At 46.2% G+C, this 21,875-nt stretch overlaps 1 protein-coding gene and 2 pseudogenes across 4 annotated transcripts; all 3 read right to left on the bottom strand.

The window, feature by feature from the left end:
* Positions 1-8: 8 nt before the first annotated feature.
* On the bottom strand, positions 9-5,015 carry IDH3B (isocitrate dehydrogenase (NAD(+)) 3 non-catalytic subunit beta). Of its 4 annotated transcripts, none has more exons than XM_025469518.3 (12): positions 4,841-5,015; positions 4,634-4,714; positions 4,424-4,522; positions 4,202-4,322; positions 2,514-2,574; positions 2,305-2,437; positions 2,067-2,200; positions 1,872-1,974; positions 1,630-1,776; positions 1,330-1,424; positions 1,157-1,217; positions 9-150 (listed from the first exon to the last, which is right to left on the bottom strand). In XM_025469518.3, exons 1-12 carry the CDS (start codon positions 4,874-4,876, stop codon positions 70-72), a joined length of 1,152 nt encoding a protein of 383 aa, XP_025325303.1. In that variant the 5' UTR covers positions 4,877-5,015; the 3' UTR covers positions 9-69. The 4 variants fall into 4 exon arrangements, with proteins under 4 accessions (XP_025325303.1, XP_025325302.1, XP_025325301.1 ...); XM_025469517.3 differs by having other exon boundaries at positions 9-466; positions 4,841-4,930; XM_025469516.3 differs by having other exon boundaries at positions 4,829-4,902.
* Positions 5,016-8,541: 3,526 nt separating this feature from the next.
* Positions 8,542-14,387, bottom strand: LOC112673374 (isoleucine--tRNA ligase, cytoplasmic-like; annotated as a pseudogene).
* A 522-nt stretch (positions 14,388-14,909) lies between these two features.
* Positions 14,910-16,640, bottom strand: LOC125752096 (isoleucine--tRNA ligase, cytoplasmic-like; annotated as a pseudogene).
* Between the last annotated feature and the right edge of the window lie 5,235 nt (positions 16,641-21,875).

Raw genomic sequence — 21,875 nt, 5'->3', positions numbered from 1 at the left:
TCGATGTGTTTTGTTTTTTTTTTTAGGAGTCCATGTTTTATTGAACACCTTACATGGGTATGGGTGGACCTATGGGTGAGGCAGAGCACCAATGACCGCCTCAGTGAAGTCTTGGCAGGTGGCATAGCCACCCATGTCAGAAGTTCGAACCTGTAGGGGAGAATTGTCATCATCCCTGTGGCCTAGGCCCCATCCCTAACCTACCCCCCACCCACCCCCTTCCAATAACACAGTTCCCTAAGGAAGCCAGCCCCAGGACAACCTAGGCTCTGCCCAGATTATGGTCTAAAGATTTATTTAAGAACTCTTCTCTGGTCCACTGTACTGAAGGGAGGTGTAGGTAGTATGGTCCTTGTGAGGTTGGAGGGAATAAAGGGGTCTAGCCCCCATGGGGGTGCAGGTGGCCGATGACAGACTTGATGAAGTCGGTTGTGGTGCTGTAGCCGCCCATGTCTCGAGTCCGCACCTACAGCCACCACCGGCAACAGCCGTGGGGAAGAAGAGAAGAGAGCCCATGAAGGGGGGATAGGGCAATGTGATGGAAATGGAATCCAAGAAAGGATGGCAAGGCCAGGAAGAAGATGCAATGCAGCAGAGTTGCAAGGAGGTGGCCAGGTTTGGAAGAGCATGGACCCATCCACTCCCAGCTGAGGGCCAGAGCCACTCTCAGAGCTATGCTGCAGCCTGGGCAGGATGGGAGGGAGGCTGAGCATGAAGTGAGATGGGAAATGCACATCAGACAGGATGAGGATGCCTTAAAGGAAATCAGACCAGGTGGGAGGAAAGGAAGCCAGAGGATGGGCTTCCAAGTGTGGAGAAGGGGACACCTGTGCCTCATCCTGCCTGCTTGCTATCTCCCTCTGCTCCTCCATCCCCAATGCTCTCTCCCCAGGCAGAGAGCTGCAAGCGCTGCATTAAGATGGCCATAAAAGAGCCAATGGATGGAGCAGGAAAGGGAATAGCAGACGGTAACCAAGAGGCAAAGGAGACCCAGAGGATGAAACAGCCAGGAGAAGGGAGGTGAAGAACAGCCCTGAGAGCCATAGGGGAAGATCAGAGAGCAGATGTTCTGGGGACCTGGCGGGAAAGGAGGCCCCAATTCAGGTTCCCCAAAGAGGAGTGCCAAGACCCTGGAACCCACCACAGTCTAACTCACCTTGCCAACTTTGATCACCTTCTTCACTGCATCTGCAATCATGTTGGAGTGATACTCGAGACTGTCAATGTGGACAGGAAGAAACTGAGATTCTCCCCACATCATCCCCAATTTCCTTGTCTGTACTCCCCCTTAAAACACCCAGCCTCCTGCCCCAGTCCACCATGACCTACTTGAGATGCCGCAGCATGTTGGAAGCTGATAGTAGCATGGCTGTGGGGTTGGCTATGTTCCTGCCCACCGCCTGGGCAAATGGGTGTCGGGCGCCCTGTGGAAAGAGGACCGACCAGAGTCACTGGGGGCAGACGTTCTGCATGGCTAAGGTCAGGGAAGGGCATTAAGGAAGAGGGATCAGGCCAGGGACACTGGAAAGAGGCATGGGGGAAGAGGACGCCTTGGGAAGTAGCTATCAAGGAACTTCAAGTCAGAAGATAGGCACGCAAAGGGCTGGGGGAAGAGGGGACTTCACTCACCGTCTCAAAGACGGCATATTCTGCACTGTAGCTCTCACCAGGGACCACACCAGCTCCCCCAACCAAGCCAGCAGCCAGATTGTCAATAATGTTCCCATAGAGATTGGGCATCACCAACACATCAAACTGGTAAGGATTCTGCACCAGCTAGGGGGCAAAATGTGGGCATGGAGAAGAGAAATAAGTTCTGCTCCCTGCCTATCCCTGGTACCTTGAGAGCAGAGACATGGGGAGGACATTACCTGCATGCAGCAGTTGTCTATGATCATTGTCTCAAACTTGATTTTGGGGTACAGTTCAGCAACTTCCTCACAGCATTGCAGGAACAACCCATCTCCAAGTTTCCTGTCCATGGGCCAAAGGGAACAGCTTCAGTCACAAGAGTGCAAGGGGCTACCTTCCCAGGAACCTACCCCATGCAAAGCCATGTCCCTCACATGATGTTGGCCTTGTGGACAGCCGTGACCTTGCCCCGCCCCTTCTTAGTGGCATAGTCAAAGGCAAATTTTGCAATCCGCTGAGATTTGGTTCGAGTGACAATCTTCAAGCATTCAATCACACCCCTCGCACTCTGGGTAAGAAGAGAGAAGCAGCCAGGTGACGCTGGAAAGAAGAGAAGGAGCTATGCCGCTCTCCCACCTTCACACCTGGCTTCCCCAATTTCTATGGCCTCACCTCGTGTTCCAATGAGCTGTATTCCCCTTCTGTTTGCTCTCGAATGATCACTAGATCTAGATTGTTGTGTCGAGTCTTGTACCCAGGAAGTGATTTCACGTGGACTACGTTGGCAAACAAGTCCAACTTACGCCTGAGGGTGGGGCAGAGCCATTAGTACCATGCCTGGTGCTCCAGGACTCCTCTGCCCCGTAGCCCCCAACACCTACCTCAGCCGCATATCGTAGGAGGCTAGCTCCCCCTTATACTCCATCGGGGTATGGATCTTTCCTGTGTAAACAAAGGGGAAGGGGTCAGGCACAAGCCAAGCCCAAGGGAATCCAGATCAGTGTCCAATCCTAGGGACATGATGCAACCCAGACTCTCATCTCCCATTCCCAAAACTGTGACTCTTAAATGCTTCTGGAGGCAAAGAATAATGTAGTTAAAACCAGAAACATCTTGTCCAATGCTTTTTTTTTCCCAATGCTTTATTTTTAGTCACCATATTTATGTTGAAACTTCAAAATGATCTAAAAGGAGGGCAGAAAATTTTTTCATGTTATCAAAGAGCCTAAGTTTAATAGGCTGAGAAATAATGCCAAGAGATCTATACCTTTCTTTATGTTTGCATGTCTACCTACTTGACATTTTTTCAACCAAAACTTATTACCACATGTCAGTCACTGGAAATATCAACCAAAAAAACACAATACACAATTCCTGTTGTCAAGAGCCAAACAGTAGATCAAGGAAGACAAATAATATGAAACACATGATAAACACCATGGGAGAGGTATTAACATCATGCACAGGAACCCACAGTAAAAATTCTTCTGGTAATATCAAGAAATGTAATAAAATAGCTGGCACTTCAGCCAAACCTCGGGTTAAGTGAGTACAGTAGGTTGAATAGTGACCTCAAAACGTTATGTCCAGGTTCTAGCCTGCAGAACCTGTAAATGTGACCTTATTTGGGAAATAGTGTTTGTAGACATAATTAAGGATGTTGAAATCATTGAATTAGGGTGGGCCCTAAATCCAATGATAAGTCCTCCTGCAGGAAAAGAAACAGATACACAGACATAGAGGGGGTAAAGCCATATGAAGACTGAGCCAAAGATTGTAAGGATGCATCTACATGTCAAGAAACACCAAGGAACACCAAAAGTCACCAGTACCTGAAGGCTTCTCTCCTAAACCTTCAGAGGAAGCCCTTCCAACACCTTAATTTTGGGATTCTGGCCTTCAGAACTGTGAGAGCAGAACTGTTATTGTAGGCCACTAGCTTTGAGGTAATTTGTACAGCAGCCCTAGGAAACTATAAAACCGTAAGTGAGAACCATTCTAACAGGTAGCATCAAAGGAAGAACATTCTGGGCAGAAGTAATGACGAAAGTTAAGATAGTCCTGTATTTGGAAATTAACAGCCCCATGTGACCAAAGCACAGAACAAATGTTAAGGAAATAAAGGCAGAAGACCTGAGAGCCAGCTTACGAAGAATTTACTTTCCTACGCTAAGGCTGGGCCTGACAAACTCATGTTGGCCTTTCCAAAAGAAGAGATGAAGAAGATGGATTGTAGAGGCAAAACTAGAGACCAAAAAAAAAAAAAAAACCTAACGAGATTAAAGCAGACAAGCAGAGGGGAAGACAGAAGAGGCAGCTAGAAGCACTATTCTAGAAACAGAATTAACAAGATTTGATGACCCATGATGTACCCCCTTGAAGCCTTCCTACAAGGACAACTAACGATCTCTCAACTCCTGCATTCCCAGAAATAAGAAACAAATAACTACAAAATAGTGATGAGCTTAGAGGACTTAATGTGCTAGTATGTGCCCAAAGAAGCTTAAAAAACATTTGCTCATGTGATTTTAAACGGCACATGGGTGGAGGAGCAAGGGGGCACACATACCGATGATGGCCACCTTGTTCTCCTTCATAGAGCTCAACACCTGCTCCAGCTTCTCCTCAGATGCCATATTCTGCACCTCGCTCAGGTGATGCTCCTGGAACTCCACCGGCACAGAGGCAGCCTTCAAGGACACGACCCAAAAACCTCTGGGTCACGATCGAGCAAGTCCTTTCCAACCCACCTCACGGTCCCTGCTGGCTGACTCCCCCAGGCCACACTCACCTTGAACACCTCCTTGACAGCGTGCATCAGTTCAGGCCCCACACCGTCTCCAGGCAACATAGTCACGGGAAAGGCGCCCTCCACCCTCATGTCCTCAGCCTGCAAGCGGAGGAGCCATCACAGCTAGAGCTGGGGCGGGAGCAGAGGTTCCCGGGGAGAGGGAATGAGGGGACAGGGGCGCGGGTAGACCGATGACCAACTTGCCCTTACCTGGCTCCGCGAGGCGGCGTGAGCCACGGCCGAGGTACCCAGGTTCCTCCATGCCCCGGGGTTCGGGGCAGCGACCAGCGCCTGCGACACAGACGCACACGCTATGAGGTCGGGCGTGGGGGTCCCGGACCCCGAATACTGCATGAACCCGGTACAAACCCGCCGCTCCCCCGCCCGCCCCCGGCCCGACCTGACCCCGGGCCTCACTCGGGTCAGCCAGCGGACACCACTGAGAGCCGCCATGTTCGCTGCAGGAAGTCACGTGGGAAACGGTGCCGGAAGCGGGCGTGGCCCGGCCCCGCGACTTCCGGTCCGCGGAGTACAAGGGCGTGGGGCCGCGGGCTGCTCTGTTTTCCTCCGACCGACGGCCGCGGTGCTTTCCTGTGTGTCCTGCTCTCTCCTGGTCTTCTGCGTGTCCCTTGCCCTGGAGCCTCATGGGACACGCGGCCACTTTGTGTGTTGCTTTGCTTTCAGTCTCCACATCTAATTTATGTTGAAACTAGCACTAAAGGAGAAAATGAGATTTCATGCGAGTGTCTTGAGTTTAACGGGTTGAGAAACAATCCTGAGGGATCTGTCTTTTCTTAATATTTTTGTGTCACGTCTTTGTGACTCTTTTAACCAGTACTCGTTGAACATTCGTACATCAGGCACTAAAAGAGAACACGAACACGAACACGAACTTCCATGGGGAACGTGTGTGTCTGGCCTCCTCGCGAGCTCCAGCCTGCCCAGAGACTGTTCATCAGATTTCCTCCTTGTCTCTTCCTATGTGGTCTTGTTCTTTCTTCTGACAGTTGTTTCCCTAACAGTGTGTCCCAGGCTTCAACTACCCTGGGCAGGACTATTAGAGACAAAAATTATTTCAAGCGTGTCAATGTGACCAAAGGGGAATTTTAAACTTTTTTTTCTTTAAGATTTTATTTTTAAGCAATCTCTACACCCAGTACTGGACTTGAACTCACAACCCTGAGATCAAGAGTCAAATGCTCTACTGAGCCAGCCAGGTGCCCCCAGACTAATTTTTAAAATACCATTCATTGGGGATCCCTGGGTGGCTCAGTGGTTTGGCGCCTGCCTTGGCCCAGGGTGTGATCCTGGAGACCCGGGATCAAGTCCCACATCCGGCTGCCTGCATGGAGCCTGCTTCTCCCTCTGCCTGTGTCTCTGCCTCTCTCTGTCTCTCACGAATAAATAAATAAAATCTTAAAAAAAAAAATACCATTCACATGCTGTTTCCAGGTGACCTGCCTAAAAACAAAATGGCACAGAAGGATTTTCCTAAGCCAGTATTCTAGAAGTGTGTGGTTTGGATCACCTATCCAAGTGGACCAGGGGCACTTGCTAAAAATGCAGTCTTAAGAATTCTACCCCAGACTTGCAGAATCTGAATCTCAAGATTAGGGCCCCAGAAGATACATTTTTAACAGGCATCTCCAGATGATACGCACTGAAAGTCAAGCACTAGTTAGGTTCTCTGTCACTTATATACCTCATCCATCTGAAAAAGGTGCCAGGCATTCTGGCAGCCCAAGGGAGGGAATGTAGTCATTCTAATCTTAGGGACAAAATACAGGCTTTATGCCTCCTTCTCTGCATTCCTTTAGACAGAACATTCTCTACAGCAGTGGGATGAAAAGATTTATAGATCTAAAGATTAGATAATGTGTAAGAGTCTTGAAAAAATTAAAAGTAGTGTGTAAATATAAGGCTGCTATAAATATAGTTAATATAATTTATTAATGTATTTAATAAATTAATGTGTAATTTATTAATGTATTAATATAATCTGCTCCTCAAGCTCCATTCATTTATTCCATGAAACAAATCAAAACTAGAGAGCATGAGGGGCACCTGGGTGGCTCAGTCAGTTGAGCGACCAACTCTTGATCTCAGCTCAGGTGATTTGATCTCAGGGTCATGAGTTCAAGCCTCATGTTGCACTCCATGCTGGGTGTGGAGTCTACTTAAAAACAAACATACAAAACCTAGAGATCATCACCATCTTGTTCCCGTACACTCCCTAGTCCCAACTTCCACACTGCTATTGCCATCCACCACTATTTTTCTCCTCCAAATATCACTCTTTAAGATTTAAAAAAAAAAAAAAGTGAGAGATTTACTCTTTTAAAAATCTATATTTTTGGCATCCCTGGGTGGCGCAGCGGTTTGGCACCTGCCTTTGGCCCAGGGCGCAATCCTGGAGACCCAGGATCGAATCCCACGTCGGGCTCCCAGTGCATGGAGCCTGCTTCTCCCTCTGCCTATGTCTCTGCCTCTCTCTCTCTCTCTCTCTCTGTGTGTGTGTGTGTGTGTGACTATCATAAATAAATAAAAAAAATTTTTAAAATCTATATTTTGGGGCAGCCCTGGTGGCCCAGCGGTTTAGCGCCGCCTTCGGCGTAGGGCGGGATCCTGGAGACCTGGGATCAAGTCCCGTGTCGGGCTCCCTGCATGGAGCCTGCTTCTCCCTCTGCCTGTGTCTCTGCCTTTCTCTCTCTCTATGCCTCTCATGAATAAATAAATAAAATCTTTTTAAAAATCTGTATTTTCTATTATTTTAGGAAATTCAAGGTGGGAAAGAAGAGAGATGTGCTGTCTTGATCCAATCTGGTGATAATCTAATTTTCATCCCAGGAAATATTAGTTTTCTTAAGGATAACTACAACATTATTTTCATCTTTAAATTCTGCACAGCATGACATCCAATCAATATGTAAGACATTCTACCCTTAATTAAGCCCAGTCTGACATTCAAACAATATCTGCTAACTGATATGACACCACATGGCTGTCCACATGGTGAAAAGGACTGATGAAGGGTTAACCAATTGACTCAAGCTGAGAAGATGAGACTATTATTGTCTGAAAGCCATTGTATCTTCCCTATGAGCTTGGTGAGCTTTCCTGGCCTTCCAAGTATCCTGGAAGACATCTCTCACTGATACTGCCTGAGAATGGGGAAGTTTAGTCAGAACCCTTGAAAAGTTCCAACAGTGTCTTTTGCACAGGGGAGGAACTCTTTAGCTGTTAAATAGTCTGCATAGCTGTTACAGAGCATATAGTGTGAGGCTGAATTAATTCAATGTCAGTTTCCAAGGCCTACATCCGCTAGTACAGGGGGCCTAACCTTGGGTCCACAGAGCCCACAGGTATGCATGAATACAAATCAGTATCATGAACTTGGATGGGGAAAATGCAAAAATCACATCTTTGTTCTTACTAACCTCCAACTGAAATTTAGCATTTCCTTTCATTGTGAAAGTAGAATGAAATTGTAGTGTTAGCAGTAGTACCTTTGACTTTGTCACTAATAGAAATTACATTTCATTCCACATTTCACTTAGGCCCCGCACAGCCTAACCTTTCTGGCATCTCTCTGGCTCTTGGAGGCTCCATTTGTCCAAAGCAACCCAACAGAGAAGGAGGTATCTGTGAGCAGTTAACAACTAACACCTGAAACTGGTGGGGAATGGATGCACCAGCTAGCCGAGGCTCTGAACAAGGCAGCTGCTACCCTGCGGAGGTGAGAATGAACATAGTTCTCTGGGACACCATGAGGAGAGCAGGCATGGTTGAGGAGACGATGTACAGTGAAGAGTAGTGGGTAAAATTGGTATAAGTCTCAGGGCTGAGAGAACTAAAGGGGAATTTATAAGCAATACCAATGACCCTATTGGGATGGTGATGTGAATTTATCATGGTATGGCACAACTATGTGTGGTGTCATGGAGAAAGCTAACTCTTGGGTTCATCCAAAAATATTATTTTTGCCAGAGAGAAGTACAACAGAGACTGGTGACAAAATGGAACCCAGAGGGAAGTAAAGACAGAAGAGATCTGATAGATAGGCAGATGAAAAAAGGACCAAAGAGCCCAAAATATTCCAAGACCAGTGCTCATGGGAGTCACTGAGCAGTGAGCTGGAAGGCAAGGAGGGTGCCTCCACCAGCAGTTTTGGAAGTGGAGCAGATGCTGGTGGCAGTGAAGTCCCAGATGGAGCTGTGGGAATGGGTACCAAAGAGACTCAAGAAGACCCCCACAGAAGAGAATTCAGACCCTCAATATTGGCTGGGTCATCTGTATCCCCATGGGAGGCATCCATGATTGTGTCGTGGGGGAAAGGCAAGGATCCAGGTGCCAGGATCACCTCTTGATGAACAGGAGAGACCAGGAGGCCAGAGACATCAGAGAATAAGAAATGTCAGTGACTGGAAAGAGGCACCAAAAAGTGGAGCTGCTTTTTTCTGTTAGTTTTAATATAAGATTTTGCTTGGATATTTATAATTAGTATATTAGTAATGAGTAAATGATTACATTCCTTTTTAAAAAAAAATATTACAGGGCATCTAGGTGGCTCTATTGTTGAGCGTCTGCCTTTGGCTCAGGTCGTGATTCCGGGGTCCTGGGATTGAATCCTGCATCAGGCTCCCTGGAGCCTGCTTCTATCCTCTGCCTATGTCTCTGACTCTCTCTGTGTGTCTCTCATGAATAAATAAATAAAATATTTTAAAAATAGATTATAAATCATAGGGAAGTCTAAAGTTTCTTAGTACCCTAGCCACAGCCCCCAATTTATTTGCCCCATCTCCAGAGGCAGCTAGTCATCTCCCTCAAAACCTTTTTCCTATGCACATACACCACCCACTACACACAGAATATATAGTATTGTTTTTAGTGTAGGGGTGTGCACTTTATTTCTTTAAGATTTTTATTTATTTATTCATTATAGACCTAGAGAGAGAGAGAGGCCGAGACACAGGCAGAGGAGAAGCAGGCTCCATGCAGGGAGCCCGACGTGGGACTCGATCCCGGGTCTCCAGGATCACACCCTGGGCCGAAGGCAAGCTCTAAACCGCTGAGCCACCCAGGGATCCCCGGGGTGTGCACTTTAAAAGAAATTGTTTTATGCTCTATATACTTACTGTCCTATAATTTACTTTTTCACTCAATACTAGAAATCTACGATACCATGTTTTAGAAAAGGAGCAGACTAGTTTCGTTTTGCTGCATAAGTATTCCATCATGAGAATTTACTAAATTTAATGAGCCTTTCTCAAGTTGATGGATATTTAGGTGGTTTCTAGTTTGGACCATTACCTGTAATATTGCTGTGTACATCTGATTTTCTTTGTACACATGATGCACATTACAAAGTGCCCCAAAGCACCTGTATTCATGCATATGTTTCAGTTATGAATATGTTCTGGCACAATGAACAGAAAACTCATTAAACAAATTAGGGTCTAGGATTTTTCTGAAGATAAGAAATTAGTGGGGTTGGCTTAACTGTTTGGTGACTCCCCCTGAGATCCCAGATCTCTACTTTCCACCCTGCCAGCCTTAGTGTGTTGTCTGACATCCTCATCTTTGGTGCCTCATCATCACCATATGGCTGCTGCAGCTCTAGACATCACTTCTGCATTCCGCTGGAAAGGAGGAAAAAGAATAGTCCCAGCCATATCTGTTCCTTCTTTTTTTTTTAAGATTTTATTTATTTAAAAAAAAAAAGATTTTATTTATTTATTCATGAGAGACACGGGGGGGTGGGGCAGAGACACAGGCAGAGGGAGAAGCAGGCTCCATGCAGGGAGCCTGACTGGAACTCGATCCCGGGTCTCCAGGATCAGGCCCTGGGTTGAAGGCAGCGCTAAACTGCTGAGCCACCAGGGCTGCCCATATCTGTTCCTTCTTACCAGGTATATAAGTTTTCCCAGGAACACTCTCGGCAGATTTCCACTTAGGTATCACAGGCCAAAACTAGGTCTGTGACCACTCCTACTGCAAAGGAGACTAGGAAAGAGAAGAGAGTTTTCCTGATTGGCTTAAACTAATTCACACCTGGCTGCATTTCAGACTCACCTGGGAGCTTCTAAAAAAACACCTGTGTTTTGGGGCACCTGGGTGGCTCACTTGGTAAAGCATCTGCCTTCAGCTGAGGTCATGATCTTGGGGTCCTGAGATCAAGCCACATCAGGCTCCTTGCTCAGTAGGGAGTCTGCTTCTCCCTCTCCTCTGCCCCTCCTCCTAACCCATGCTCTCTCTCTCTCTCTGCTATCTCTCTTTCTCAAATAGATAAAATCTTTTTTAAAAAAGAAAAACACCTGTGTTTGGACCCCACTGCCAGAGCTTTGATGTAACAGTCTAGGATGGGGCCCAGATACTTATGTTCTTCAAAAGCTCCCTGGATGATTCTAAAAGTTGACCAGAGTTGAGAACCAGTGGCTTACATTAATCATGACCCTTCACCTGGGCCTGAACAGGTGTCTCTGTTAGGATTAGATTCAGGTGCAGGGAACAATGCACAACATAACCACAGCCCAAATAAGGAATGGGTTTATTTCTGGCTCACATAAAATTTCTGTGATAGTTGGTTCAGGGCAGGGTCAGCCCCCTGTAGTGTCAGAGGCTCAGATGCCTTATGTGGTTGCCCTTCCTTGTAAGGCCTCCATTCCCAAGTTCACTCAAGATCTAAGACTGTTATTTCAGCTTTAGCCATCATGTCTGTATTCCAACCAGCAAGAAAGAGAAGAGCAGAGGCCCCCAGCCCATTTATGACACTTACTGAAATGTCACAGAGCATTTCTGCTTATATCCTGTGTGATACAGAAACATGTCGGCCTTTGTCTTCGAAGCTCTGGCTTTTGTTTCAGAAGGCCTCCTCTAAAGATAATAAGGATATTCTCCAATTTTTTTTATCTGAAAGTTTATTGTTCTGGTTTACTGAAACTTAAAATATTCCATCAAGAAAATCCAGGTAGGGATCCCTGGGTGGCGCAGCGGTTTGGCGCCTGCCTTTGGCCCAGGGCGCGATCCTGGAGACCCGGGATCGAATCCCACGTCGGGCTCCCGGTGCATGGAGCCTGCTTCTCCTTCTGCCTATGTCTCTGCCTCTCTCTCTCTCTCTCTGTGTGACTATCATAAATAAAGAAAAAAAGAAAAAAAAAAAAAAAAGAAAATCCAGGTAGCAGAAATATCTCAGGGCCCCCGACTAGCTCAGTCAGTAGAGCATGTGACTCTTGATCTCAGGGTTGTGAGTTCAAGCCCCACACCGGGTGTAGAGATTACTTAAGACTAAAATCTTAAAAAAATAAATATTTAACACTGCCCCTTCCTTCAAGAGGTCTCAAATAAGTTTTTTTTTAATTTTTATTTTTTATTTATGATAGGCACACAGTGAGAGAGAGAGGCAGAGACATAGGCAGAGGGAGAAGCAGGCTCCATGCACCGGGAGCTCGATGTGGGATTCGATCCTGGGTCTCCAGGATCGCGCCCTGGGCCAAAGGCAGGCGCCAAACCGCTGCGCCACCCAGGGATCCCTCAGATAAGTTTTAAAAGGCCACAGAATGTATATGCACACACTATGCCACTTAAATCACTTCTGCCTTCTACACTTGAAGAATTCAAGTATAAACATCAACCCTGTAATGCTGCGAAAACATTATAGCTTTCCCCCATGACTGGGTAGGTATTTAGGGTTAAGTGTGAATATTACTGTGAGGTTCCAAGTCGCTTGATGAATCAACCCCATTTCAATTTTAGACCAAAGCAGCACATTATACATGTACCTGAAGGGACTATATAGTCTTCAGTGTGTGTGTAGAGGACAGGTATGTGCCAGCATAAGGCTGCCTGAATCACGTTGATTATAAATGTTAGAAGTCTGCTAGTGTCAGGAATACAGAAATATATACAATCTTTTTTTTTAAGATCTTATTTATTCATGAGAGACACACACAGAGAGACAGAGACACAGGCAGAGGGAGAAGCAAGTTCACTGCAGGGAGCCCAAAACAGGACTCGATCCCAGGACCCCAGGATCTTGCCCTGAGCCAAAGGCAGATGCTTAACCACTGAGCCACCCAGGTGTCCCAGAAACATACACAGTCTTCATGTTCACAGTCTTCATGGGGATTTCGTCATAATTTCATCTGAGAGTCTCATTCAGCTTTAGTTTCTCCAAAGGCCAAATACCTTGGCTGCTTCATACAGAAGACCTTGGTGGGCGAGTCCACTCTGCTCCAGGGGGGTTTCCAGTAGGAGAGTGCCCACTGTTCCAGGCCGGTTTGGGAGCTGTAGGTTGATGTACTGGCAGAGAACAGTGCCTGGGCTGTCCACACATTGCAGGAAGACCCTGCTGCCACCCTGTTTTTCCAGTGAGACTCAATAAGTTGGTTTGATTTCACATTTCTGTTTCACCGCAGAAGACAGCAAAAAAAAAAAAAAAAAAAACTAGTAATAACACTTCATCTTTAAAAGGTGCAATCTACTACTATTGCCTTTTGGGTTTTCTGGAAGCCATCCTCCACCTGTTTGCTGCCATTTATACAGATGTTAAGGTTGACATATGCACAAGCAGGGCCAAAAAGAGATGATCCTCTATTGAGTAATTTCCAGATCAGACCCCTTTAACTTGTTTGTTTGCTTGCTTAAGATTTTGTTTGTTTGTTTGTTTGTTTGTTTGTGAGAAAAAGAAAAAATGCAAGCCGGGGGAGGAGCAGAGGGAGAGGGGTGAGCAGACTCCGCCCTTAGCCTGGAGCCCAAAGAGGTGCTTGATCCCACGACCCTGAGATCATGACCTGAGCCAAAATCAAGAGTGGGATGCTCACTGACTGAGCCACTCAGGCACTCCAACTGTTTTTTCTTGAATAAGGACTTTATCTGATGTTGGAACTAGATATGGATTCAAGGGAGACTTTATGGTATGAACTCCATGCGGCTTTCAATAACATTGATACTTCTCTTCAGACTTTGCTTCCTAATAAACTATTATTTCATCTGTTACAGCCAGACTGCACTTTTCATGAAGTTTCTGGATATGAGCTACTCCTTTATCCATCTAAGAGAACCAAAGCCTGAGCATCTGAGTGTCCTTCAAACTGCATCATTCCTCCTTTGCCTGGTCAAAGATGTACATGAGATGAATGTCCTCTTCATGCAGTTCATGCCTTCTGCAACAGTGGTCCCCCTTCTCTTGGAAGCACTCCAGCTCCTTATCCCTCAGCTACTTGATGGACCCATCAAGGTTCCCTTCAGGGACGCCTCAGTGGCTCAGCAGTTGGGTGCCTACCTTCAGCCCAGGGCATGATCCTTGAGTCTCGGGATCGGGTCCCACATCGGGCTTCCTGCATGGGGCCTGCTTCTCCCTCTGCCTCTCTCTCTCTCTCTCTCTCTGTCTCATGAATAAATAAATATATATATATTTTTAAAAAGGTTCCCTTCAGAGGCTTCCCCAGGACCATGGGATCAGGATCTGCCCTTAGGTGAAAGTCGTATGCGTATTTCGTCTGCAGATAATGACTTTTCAAACATTCAGTGATACACTTCTCCAAACCACATTTCTTTCAAAGGATATTTTATCAGAATGGTTTTGGGGTCTCAAATGACTCATCCACATTCAATCACAGACCATATCCAAGACACTGCACCCTCCATTTTCTTGTCAATCAGCTCCTCTCAAACATTGGGCAGTATGAGATAGTGGATGCTGAGTGTGTCCATGTCCTGGACAGAAGTAGGGTCAATCAGCATTTTTAGATTCTGGTACATCAATTCAGTAAGAAAAAGTATATAGGGGGCCATAAGTCTGCATGGGGAACAGGACACTACACAAGGTCTCCAGGGCCATAACACAGTCCTCCACCCCTTTTGCATCCTTTAGTCTTCTGTGGTTCATCCTGACATACCAGTTGGTCAAGACATCCATGAACTTGATCAGGCAAAGCACTACAGTATAGAGCCTATAAGCTGCCATTTCATCTCAAAGAACCCGACAAGCGACTATACAAAGCACAGGACCCACAGGTCTGTGATGTTGGCACTTTCTTTAACCATATTCTTGTTGTGAAAAAATTCCATTTCTTTGGGTGGCTCAGTGGTTGAGCATCTGCCTTTGGCTCAGGTCATGCTCCTGGGGTCCTGGGATCAAGCACCTGTGGGGAGCCTATTTCTCCCTCTGTGTATGTCTCTGCCTCACTCTCTGTGTTTCTCATGCATAAATAAATAAAATCTTTTTTTTGTTTGTTTTAAAGATTTTATTTATTTATTCATAGAGGCACACAGAGAGAGAGAGAGGCAGAGGGAGAAGCAGGGTCCATGTAGGGAGCCTGATATGGGACTCCATCCAGGGTCCCCAGGATCACACCCTGGGCTGCAGGCGGCGCTAAACCGCTGCGCCACCAGGGCAGCCCAATAAATAAAATCTTAAAAGAAGTCCATTTCTTCCTTCTTCTGCAGCTTTAGGACATTCTGGATGAAGAAGCAATAGGCATTGTGCCTATTGGAGCAGCACATCCTTCAAGACATCACAGGCACCCTCCTCCTTAAAGCAGAGGTTTTTTTCTGCTCTCACCACAGGGGTGTTAATCAGATGTAATCTGAAGGCATCAGCACCATATTCATGGGTGATTGGAAGTGGATCCAGATAATTCTTATTTCGTTTGCTCATTTTTTGGCTATCACTTGCCAGGATAAGCCTGTTCACAATCATATTCTTAAAAGGCAGCTGTCCAAAGAGACCAGTGGCCAGCACCACCAGAGTATAAAACCATCCTCTAGTTCGGTCAATGCCTTCAGCAATGAAGTCTGCAGGAAATGCATCCTCAAACTTCCTCTTGTTTTAAAATGCATAATGAACTTGAGCATAGGGCATGCCACCACTCTTGAAGCAACAGTCAAACACTTCAGAGATGCAGCACAACACTTTTCACAGCAGGAAGGGATGGTCAGATGGTCAATGCTCTCTATCTGGAGATCAGAGATCTTTGCTCCCAACAGTTTTTCAAGTTCTGCCATTGACCCAAGGCATACTGCCCCCTTGAAGTCATCACTGACCCACTGTGGGATAGGAATGCCCCAGTATGTTTCTGGAAATCACCCAGTCACATACATCCTTTTGCCAATTTCCTAAACACTTTTCTCATACAAACCCTGGGACCCAGTAACGCTGGCTATTGTTCCTCAGCAGCCACTCTACCATGTGCTCCACCCACAAGAACCAGCTAGGCACTGCTTTGTAAATGAGGGGAGTGTCTGGCTTCCAGCAGAAAGGGTAGCTGTGAGGAAGGGCGCTGGCAACAAGTTGGCCTTCTTCTTTCAAGGTCCTGATGATGTTTTTGTCAGCATCCTTCACATACTGTCCTGTGAAATCTGTCACTTCTGCTGTGTAACAACCTGAAGCATCCACTGGATGATATTGAAGTCCATACAGACCTGATAGTCATCAGCACCAAAAAGTGAGGAGCCTGTACCACTCCATGGCCCTCCTCCTCCTGCATGCGACCATCAGCAAGCACAGTAAAAGCACCGTTCTCCTTACACTGCACAAAATAGTCAAACAGGGGCCTCTGCTTCTTGCCCTTTGATATAGATACCAGGAAATCTTTCAAGGATCTCATAGTCACTCTCCAGCTTATGGAGGGCTCATAATCTGGCTTCCATTAAAATGAGTAATTTTCCTCTGAAAATACCTTTAATCTTCGTATACTGCATATCTGGATTAATGCACAGGACAAAGTTACTAGGTAACATCCAGGGAATGGTTGTCTAAGCAACCAAAGATATATTCTAATCTTCCTCCAAAGGAAAAGTTACAAATATTAAAGGATCTTGTATTTCCTTGTATTTCTGGTGAGATTCAAATCTGGAAAGTAGAGTGTTGCGTGCAGTAGAGAAAGGCACAGCTTTCACACTTCTATCCACAAGACCTTTATTGTAGAGTTGTTTGAAGACCCACTAAACAGATACCATGAATTGTGGATACAGAGTGTTACGGTCATTGCAAAGGTAAGTCCATCAGCTGAGTCTTGTTACAGTGGACTTCCACTCAGTAGAATATCTCATCACAAATTGCTTGGCACTGATTTTCATGCTCTATAATCCCCATTTTGGCTACATCCTCTGGTCCTCTGATTCCCAGTGTCTTATCAACTTCATGTTCCACATGTAAGCCAAGACAACTCCATCCACACCTTCTGTCAACATGAAACCCACTCTGATGAGCATACCTGGTAACTATATCTTTAATTGTCCTTGCAAGGGATGCCTGAGTGGCTCAGTGGTTGAGCATCTGCTTTTAGCTCACGTCGTGATCGCGGGGTCCTGGGATCAAGTCCTGCATCAGGCTCCCTGCAGAGAGCCTGCTTCTCCCTCTGCCTATGTCTCTGTCTCTCTGTGTCTCAAATAAATAAATAAATAAATAAATAAATAAATAAATAAATAAATAAAATCTTTAAAAAATTGTCCCTGCAAGTATATGTCCATAGTGAGGCAGTCCATTTGCAAAAGGAGGCCTATAATAAAATGTAAATTTTGGCCTTTGTTTTGATTGCTTTAAGCATTTTTGAAAACAATTAAATTTGGACCAGAATTGAAAGATTTTCTCTTCTTCAGCAGGAAAATTCATGTTTTCTGCTTGCTGAACCATTTTGTTGCTGAAGGGTCCCCACACCAGATCACCACAGAAAGAGTCGTGTCCATGCCGCTGCCAGGTGTCTCGAGGTGATATATTCTCCAGTATTTCTGCTAATGCTGTTATGGTTTTGTGGGTTATATGGTCTAGGTCATTAATTTATCTGTAATGTAGTTTTGTAAAAGATGAAAGATAAATATCTAACTTTATTTTTTCAAAAAATGTTAGCTAATTGCCACAGTGTCATTTACGTTCTTTTCTGCCAGATAAGAAATTCTACTTCTTTCAAATGCTAAATTTGCACTTACATATTAGACTAAACCATGTGAAATTGGTTTTTTTTTTTTTCTTTTTGTTTTTTGTTTTTTTTTTTTATGATAGTCACACAGAGAGAGAGAGAGGCAGAGACATAGGCAGAGGGAGAAGCAGGCTCCATGCACCGGGGAGCCCGACGTGGGATTCGATCCCGGGTCTCCAGGATCGCGCCCTGGGCCAAAGGCAGGCACTAAACCGCTGTGCCACCCAGGGATCCCTCATGTGAAATTGTTGATCTCTATCACCCCCTTCAGCTTTAGTTTCTCAACTATCCCAATCACTACTAAATGTCATATTATGTATTTGTTCATTCGTTTGTCTGTCTCTTGCTTAAATGTAAGTTCAATGAAGGCTAGAATGTTGTTATTTTTGTCGACTTTTGCCCCATAGGGATCTGCTAATTGAAATAATGAAATTTATCCTTGAGTCTGTTAATACATATTGATGAGCTTTTTAATGCTGGGGTATCTTTGTATGCTAGAAAAGCAGGCTTGATCATGATATATTATTTTTTAAGGATACCACTCTATTTGCTCTGCTAACCTCTATTTAAGTCTTTTGCATCTGTGATCCTAAAAGAGCTTGGATTTCTCTTTTTCTTGCTTTGCTTCCATCATCCAGGCTGAGCATTGGGACTGAGAAGCAGGGCTTTTAAAAAAGAGACAGATGGGGTGCCTGAGTAGCTCAGTCAGGTAAGCATCCGACTCTTGATTTTGGATTGGGTCATGATCTCAGGGTGGTGGGATCAAGCCTAAGTCAGGCTGCATGCTCTACAGGGAGTCTGCATGGGGTTCTCTCTGTCCCTCTCCTCATGCGCCTCCTCCCTGCACATGCGTGTGCATGCTCACTCTTGCTCTCTCTCAAATAAGTAAATAAATCTTTTTTAAAAAATAAAAAAGAGGGACACCTGGGTGGCTTGATCAGTTAAGTATCTGCCTTTGTTTTTTGTTTTTTTTTTTAAGATTTTATTTATTTATCCATGAGAGACACAGAGAGAGAGAGGCAGAGACACAGGCAGAGGGAGAAGCAGGCTCCATGCAGGGAGCCCGACATGGGACTCGGTCCAGGGTCTCTGGGATCACGCCCTGGACTCAAGGTGGCGCTAAACTGCTGAGTCACCGAGGCTGCTCAAGCATCTGCCTTTGGTTCAAATTGTGATCCTGGGGTCCTGGGATCAAGCCCCATGTCCGGCTCCCTGTTCAGAGGGAAATCTGCTTCTCCCTCTACCCTTTCCCCTTCCTTGTGTTCTCTCTCTCTTTTTCTGTCTCTCAAATAAATAATTTTTTTTTTTTAATAAATTTAAGGGACCCCCGGGTGGCTCAGCGGTTGAGCATCTGCCTTTGGCTCAGGGCATGATCCTGGAGTCCTGAAATCGAGTCCCATATCGGGCTCCCTGCATGACGCCTGTTTGTCCCTCTGCCTATGTCTGTGCCTCTCTGTGTGTGTCTCTCATGAATAAATAAATAAATAAAATATTTTTAAAAATAATAATAAATTTTTAAGAAGAGACAGGCATGGCCTGGAAGTGGACACAGGGGTTGGAGCTATCGGGAGAGCTTGGAGTGTCCCTGCACATTCTTTCAGGACCAAGAATGCAAGGTCCTAACTGCTCTTCCTGCCATTTCTCAGGCTTGTGTTTGCAGAGCAACTTTGAGGAATGTAGAAATATCTCCCTCCAGGACAAAGAGCAAACTTGCTTCTTTCCTTCTATAAAAGAAGTGCATTCTCCAAGCTCAATGTTCTCAGATGTAACACAAACCTATTGCATGCACAGCATCCACTGAGGCCCCCCACATTGTCCCTGTGGGACTTGGGGGGAAAGGGAGGCAATGTAAACATTATGCTTATGCTGCTTGCTGTGCCATGAGTGATAAAGTCCTTAGTCTCTGGCCAGGAGTCTCATCTTGGCCAGCATCCATGAAACAGCAGGAGGCCAATTAATCACTTATCAGCAGGATAAATTCAAATGCCAGACCCTGATGGTTTTGGCATAAGGATGGGATGCTAACAGAGACATGGCTTTCTGGAAGAGGAAAGACCCTGTGGACCAGGTGAGGGGTTATAAAGAGACTCCCTGCCATATGTTAGTGAATCCTCTCCTCCAAATGGTGGGCAGCAGGGTGAGGGCAGTTCAGTAAGGGTTTCACAGTGGCCTACCTGTTAATGAGATGAAGCAGTGAGACATAGGATTGAAACAAGACCCTAGAACGGCGCTTTGGTTCCCACTTACTCTCCTCCATGCAGGAGGTGGAAGGGATGTTATGACAGTGGAGCAATAATATTGATGTGTCTGCTGAATCAAAGGACTCCAAAAGCTGAAATAAATGGTATCAGCCAGTATGTTTGAAATAGAACTTTAGATGAACCCAAAGCATTACAGACGTATTTGGGTGAGCCCCAAAGGTGGCCATTCAAACCCAAAGTGACAAAAAACTTGGCTTACTGGCACAGGGCTGCTCTGTCCCTCTGTGCACCCCAAGCCCTATCTTCTGATTCCTGTCTCCCCTCAGCTGCTTTAATGAAAAAATGGAGTGTGCTGGGAACTTCATGGAGGTGACAGCCTCAGACATTTGTAGCTCTATATGACCCAAGCGCTCATGTCACCTCCTTACCACGTCCTGTGGATCAATGCAGCAGGGGTGGTTGAAGGCACCAAAGAATGCAGTGTGGAACAGGGGCAAAATGACCCTGGGCTGAGATGCTCCCTGGACTGACACTAGAGGTACACGAGGGTCGAGGCAGTGGTATGTCAACTCTAAAACCAGAAGCCAAGAGAAAATAAAAGCCTACCAGCTGCCCTCGGTACTGCCCCATGGGCTAGCCTCCCCCAGCCTTCAGCACTCTCTGCTCTCCTTCTCTCCCCAGCAACCCCCTCCAGCACCCACCCCCAGCATCCCCCAATCTTCCCAACTCCCCAACCCCCACCCCAATCCCACCCTCCACCTTGGAATAGCATGATCGCCTATCTCCTGCAGCTGTTGCCACAGCTCCCGATTGGCACACACTAAACTCCTTGGTCTGTTTTCCCATAAGGTAAAAAAAACAAAAAAAGTCACCCAATTTCAACTGCTGGGATCTGAGCAACGTTTGCAGTAGGGAAATTAAAGCAGTCCTATATCTAGGCCCTTTGGGCTGATGGAATGTTCTGCATTAGGGCTGCCACCGCTGAAAATATAATTGCTATTGGTACTTGTTCCGGCTTGTGCTGGGAGTGCCCCGAAGTGTCAGCGCATTTGCCCATTCGGAGCCTGCTGCAGATCCACAAGTGATTCCTGAGCTCTCAGAATGGCCTGGAACAAACAATAGGTTTCCAAGAGGACAAAGGTGGACGGGAGAAAGAGCCTCTAGGGCTGCAATAATGCAGAGGCCATTTTCCAGCACGACAGCGCCACCAGCCGGACACAGTCATGAAGTACATCGCTTTAAAAACAGCAATGAGCCCACTACCTCGTTAGTGACCCATACAGGTCCTGTTACTTTCAACCTGACGTCCCCCATTCTGAGATAAGTCAACTTGGATTTGGTGGCTATCAAAAGAAGAGCAAAAAGGCCTTAACAGTCCAATGGAAATGCTTTATTCAAGAGCACAGCTGGCCTATCCCTAACACAATCTGAATTGTACGTGAGAGGGTGGTGGCGATCCCTTTGGGGAGAACTCCCTTCCTCACTCCATCACCTGAAGCAAGACTGCTGGCTCTATGGGGCCCTCAACTCACAGAGGGCCTCCCAAGTGCCTGCCTGGCTCGCTGGTGGTTTGGCTATGCTGACTGCTGATCATGTCCACACTCAACCTCAGCACCTGCAAGGCAGAGTCAAGGCATCTGTGTTGATTCTACTCAACGTGCAGAACTCAAGGCAGTGCCGAGAGCCCTGGCCGATACTTCCCCCTGATGAAACGTGGTACATTTTTACTGCCTTTTATGTTGTTGTCAATGGCCTAGCTATCCTGTCGGCAAGACTGGCAGATCAAAGACATTTGTCTTGGGAGCTGCAAACTGTGGAAACAAATCTATCTGCCAGTCAGACACCCTGGCTCATTCATGGGGATGCCCATGGTAAGGACCCTTCTCTGGTTTGACCTACTGGAATGAGGCTGCCGACCCAGCCCGCACTGGCCATACAACTGCCACCACTGCCTAGGTCCATTGTTACATCAGACGCGGCAACACATCCACCATCCCACATACAGGGTGCAAAGTAAAGAACTGCATGCTTCTGATGCAAAAGGCACCAAACTTGTGATGCCTCCCAAAAATTAGACTGTTTGCCTCTCTAACTTTTTAGAGAGGCCACATTGCTCCGGCCATTGCTCTTCCTGTTCCTAGATGATTGAACACCTCAGACCCTTGAGCCCCTCTCTGGACTATCATTGGTGTCTCACTGCCGTGGGTACATTTTCAGATTAGAGTGTCCCTATTCCAGTCTGATCAGGAGACTGGCCACACCACTGTGGCCCTTGTAACTAAGCCATGTCAAGTTTTGGCTTTTCGCACCATCTATAGTCTGACAATGGTGTAC

Source organism: Canis lupus, chromosome 24 (genome assembly GCF_003254725.2).
Source record: "Canis lupus dingo isolate Sandy chromosome 24, ASM325472v2, whole genome shotgun sequence".
In the NCBI taxonomy this organism is placed as follows: Eukaryota; Metazoa; Chordata; class Mammalia; order Carnivora; family Canidae; genus Canis; species Canis lupus.
The sequence above is the reverse complement of the archived record's forward strand: the minus strand, read 5'-3'. Positions and strand labels throughout refer to the sequence as shown.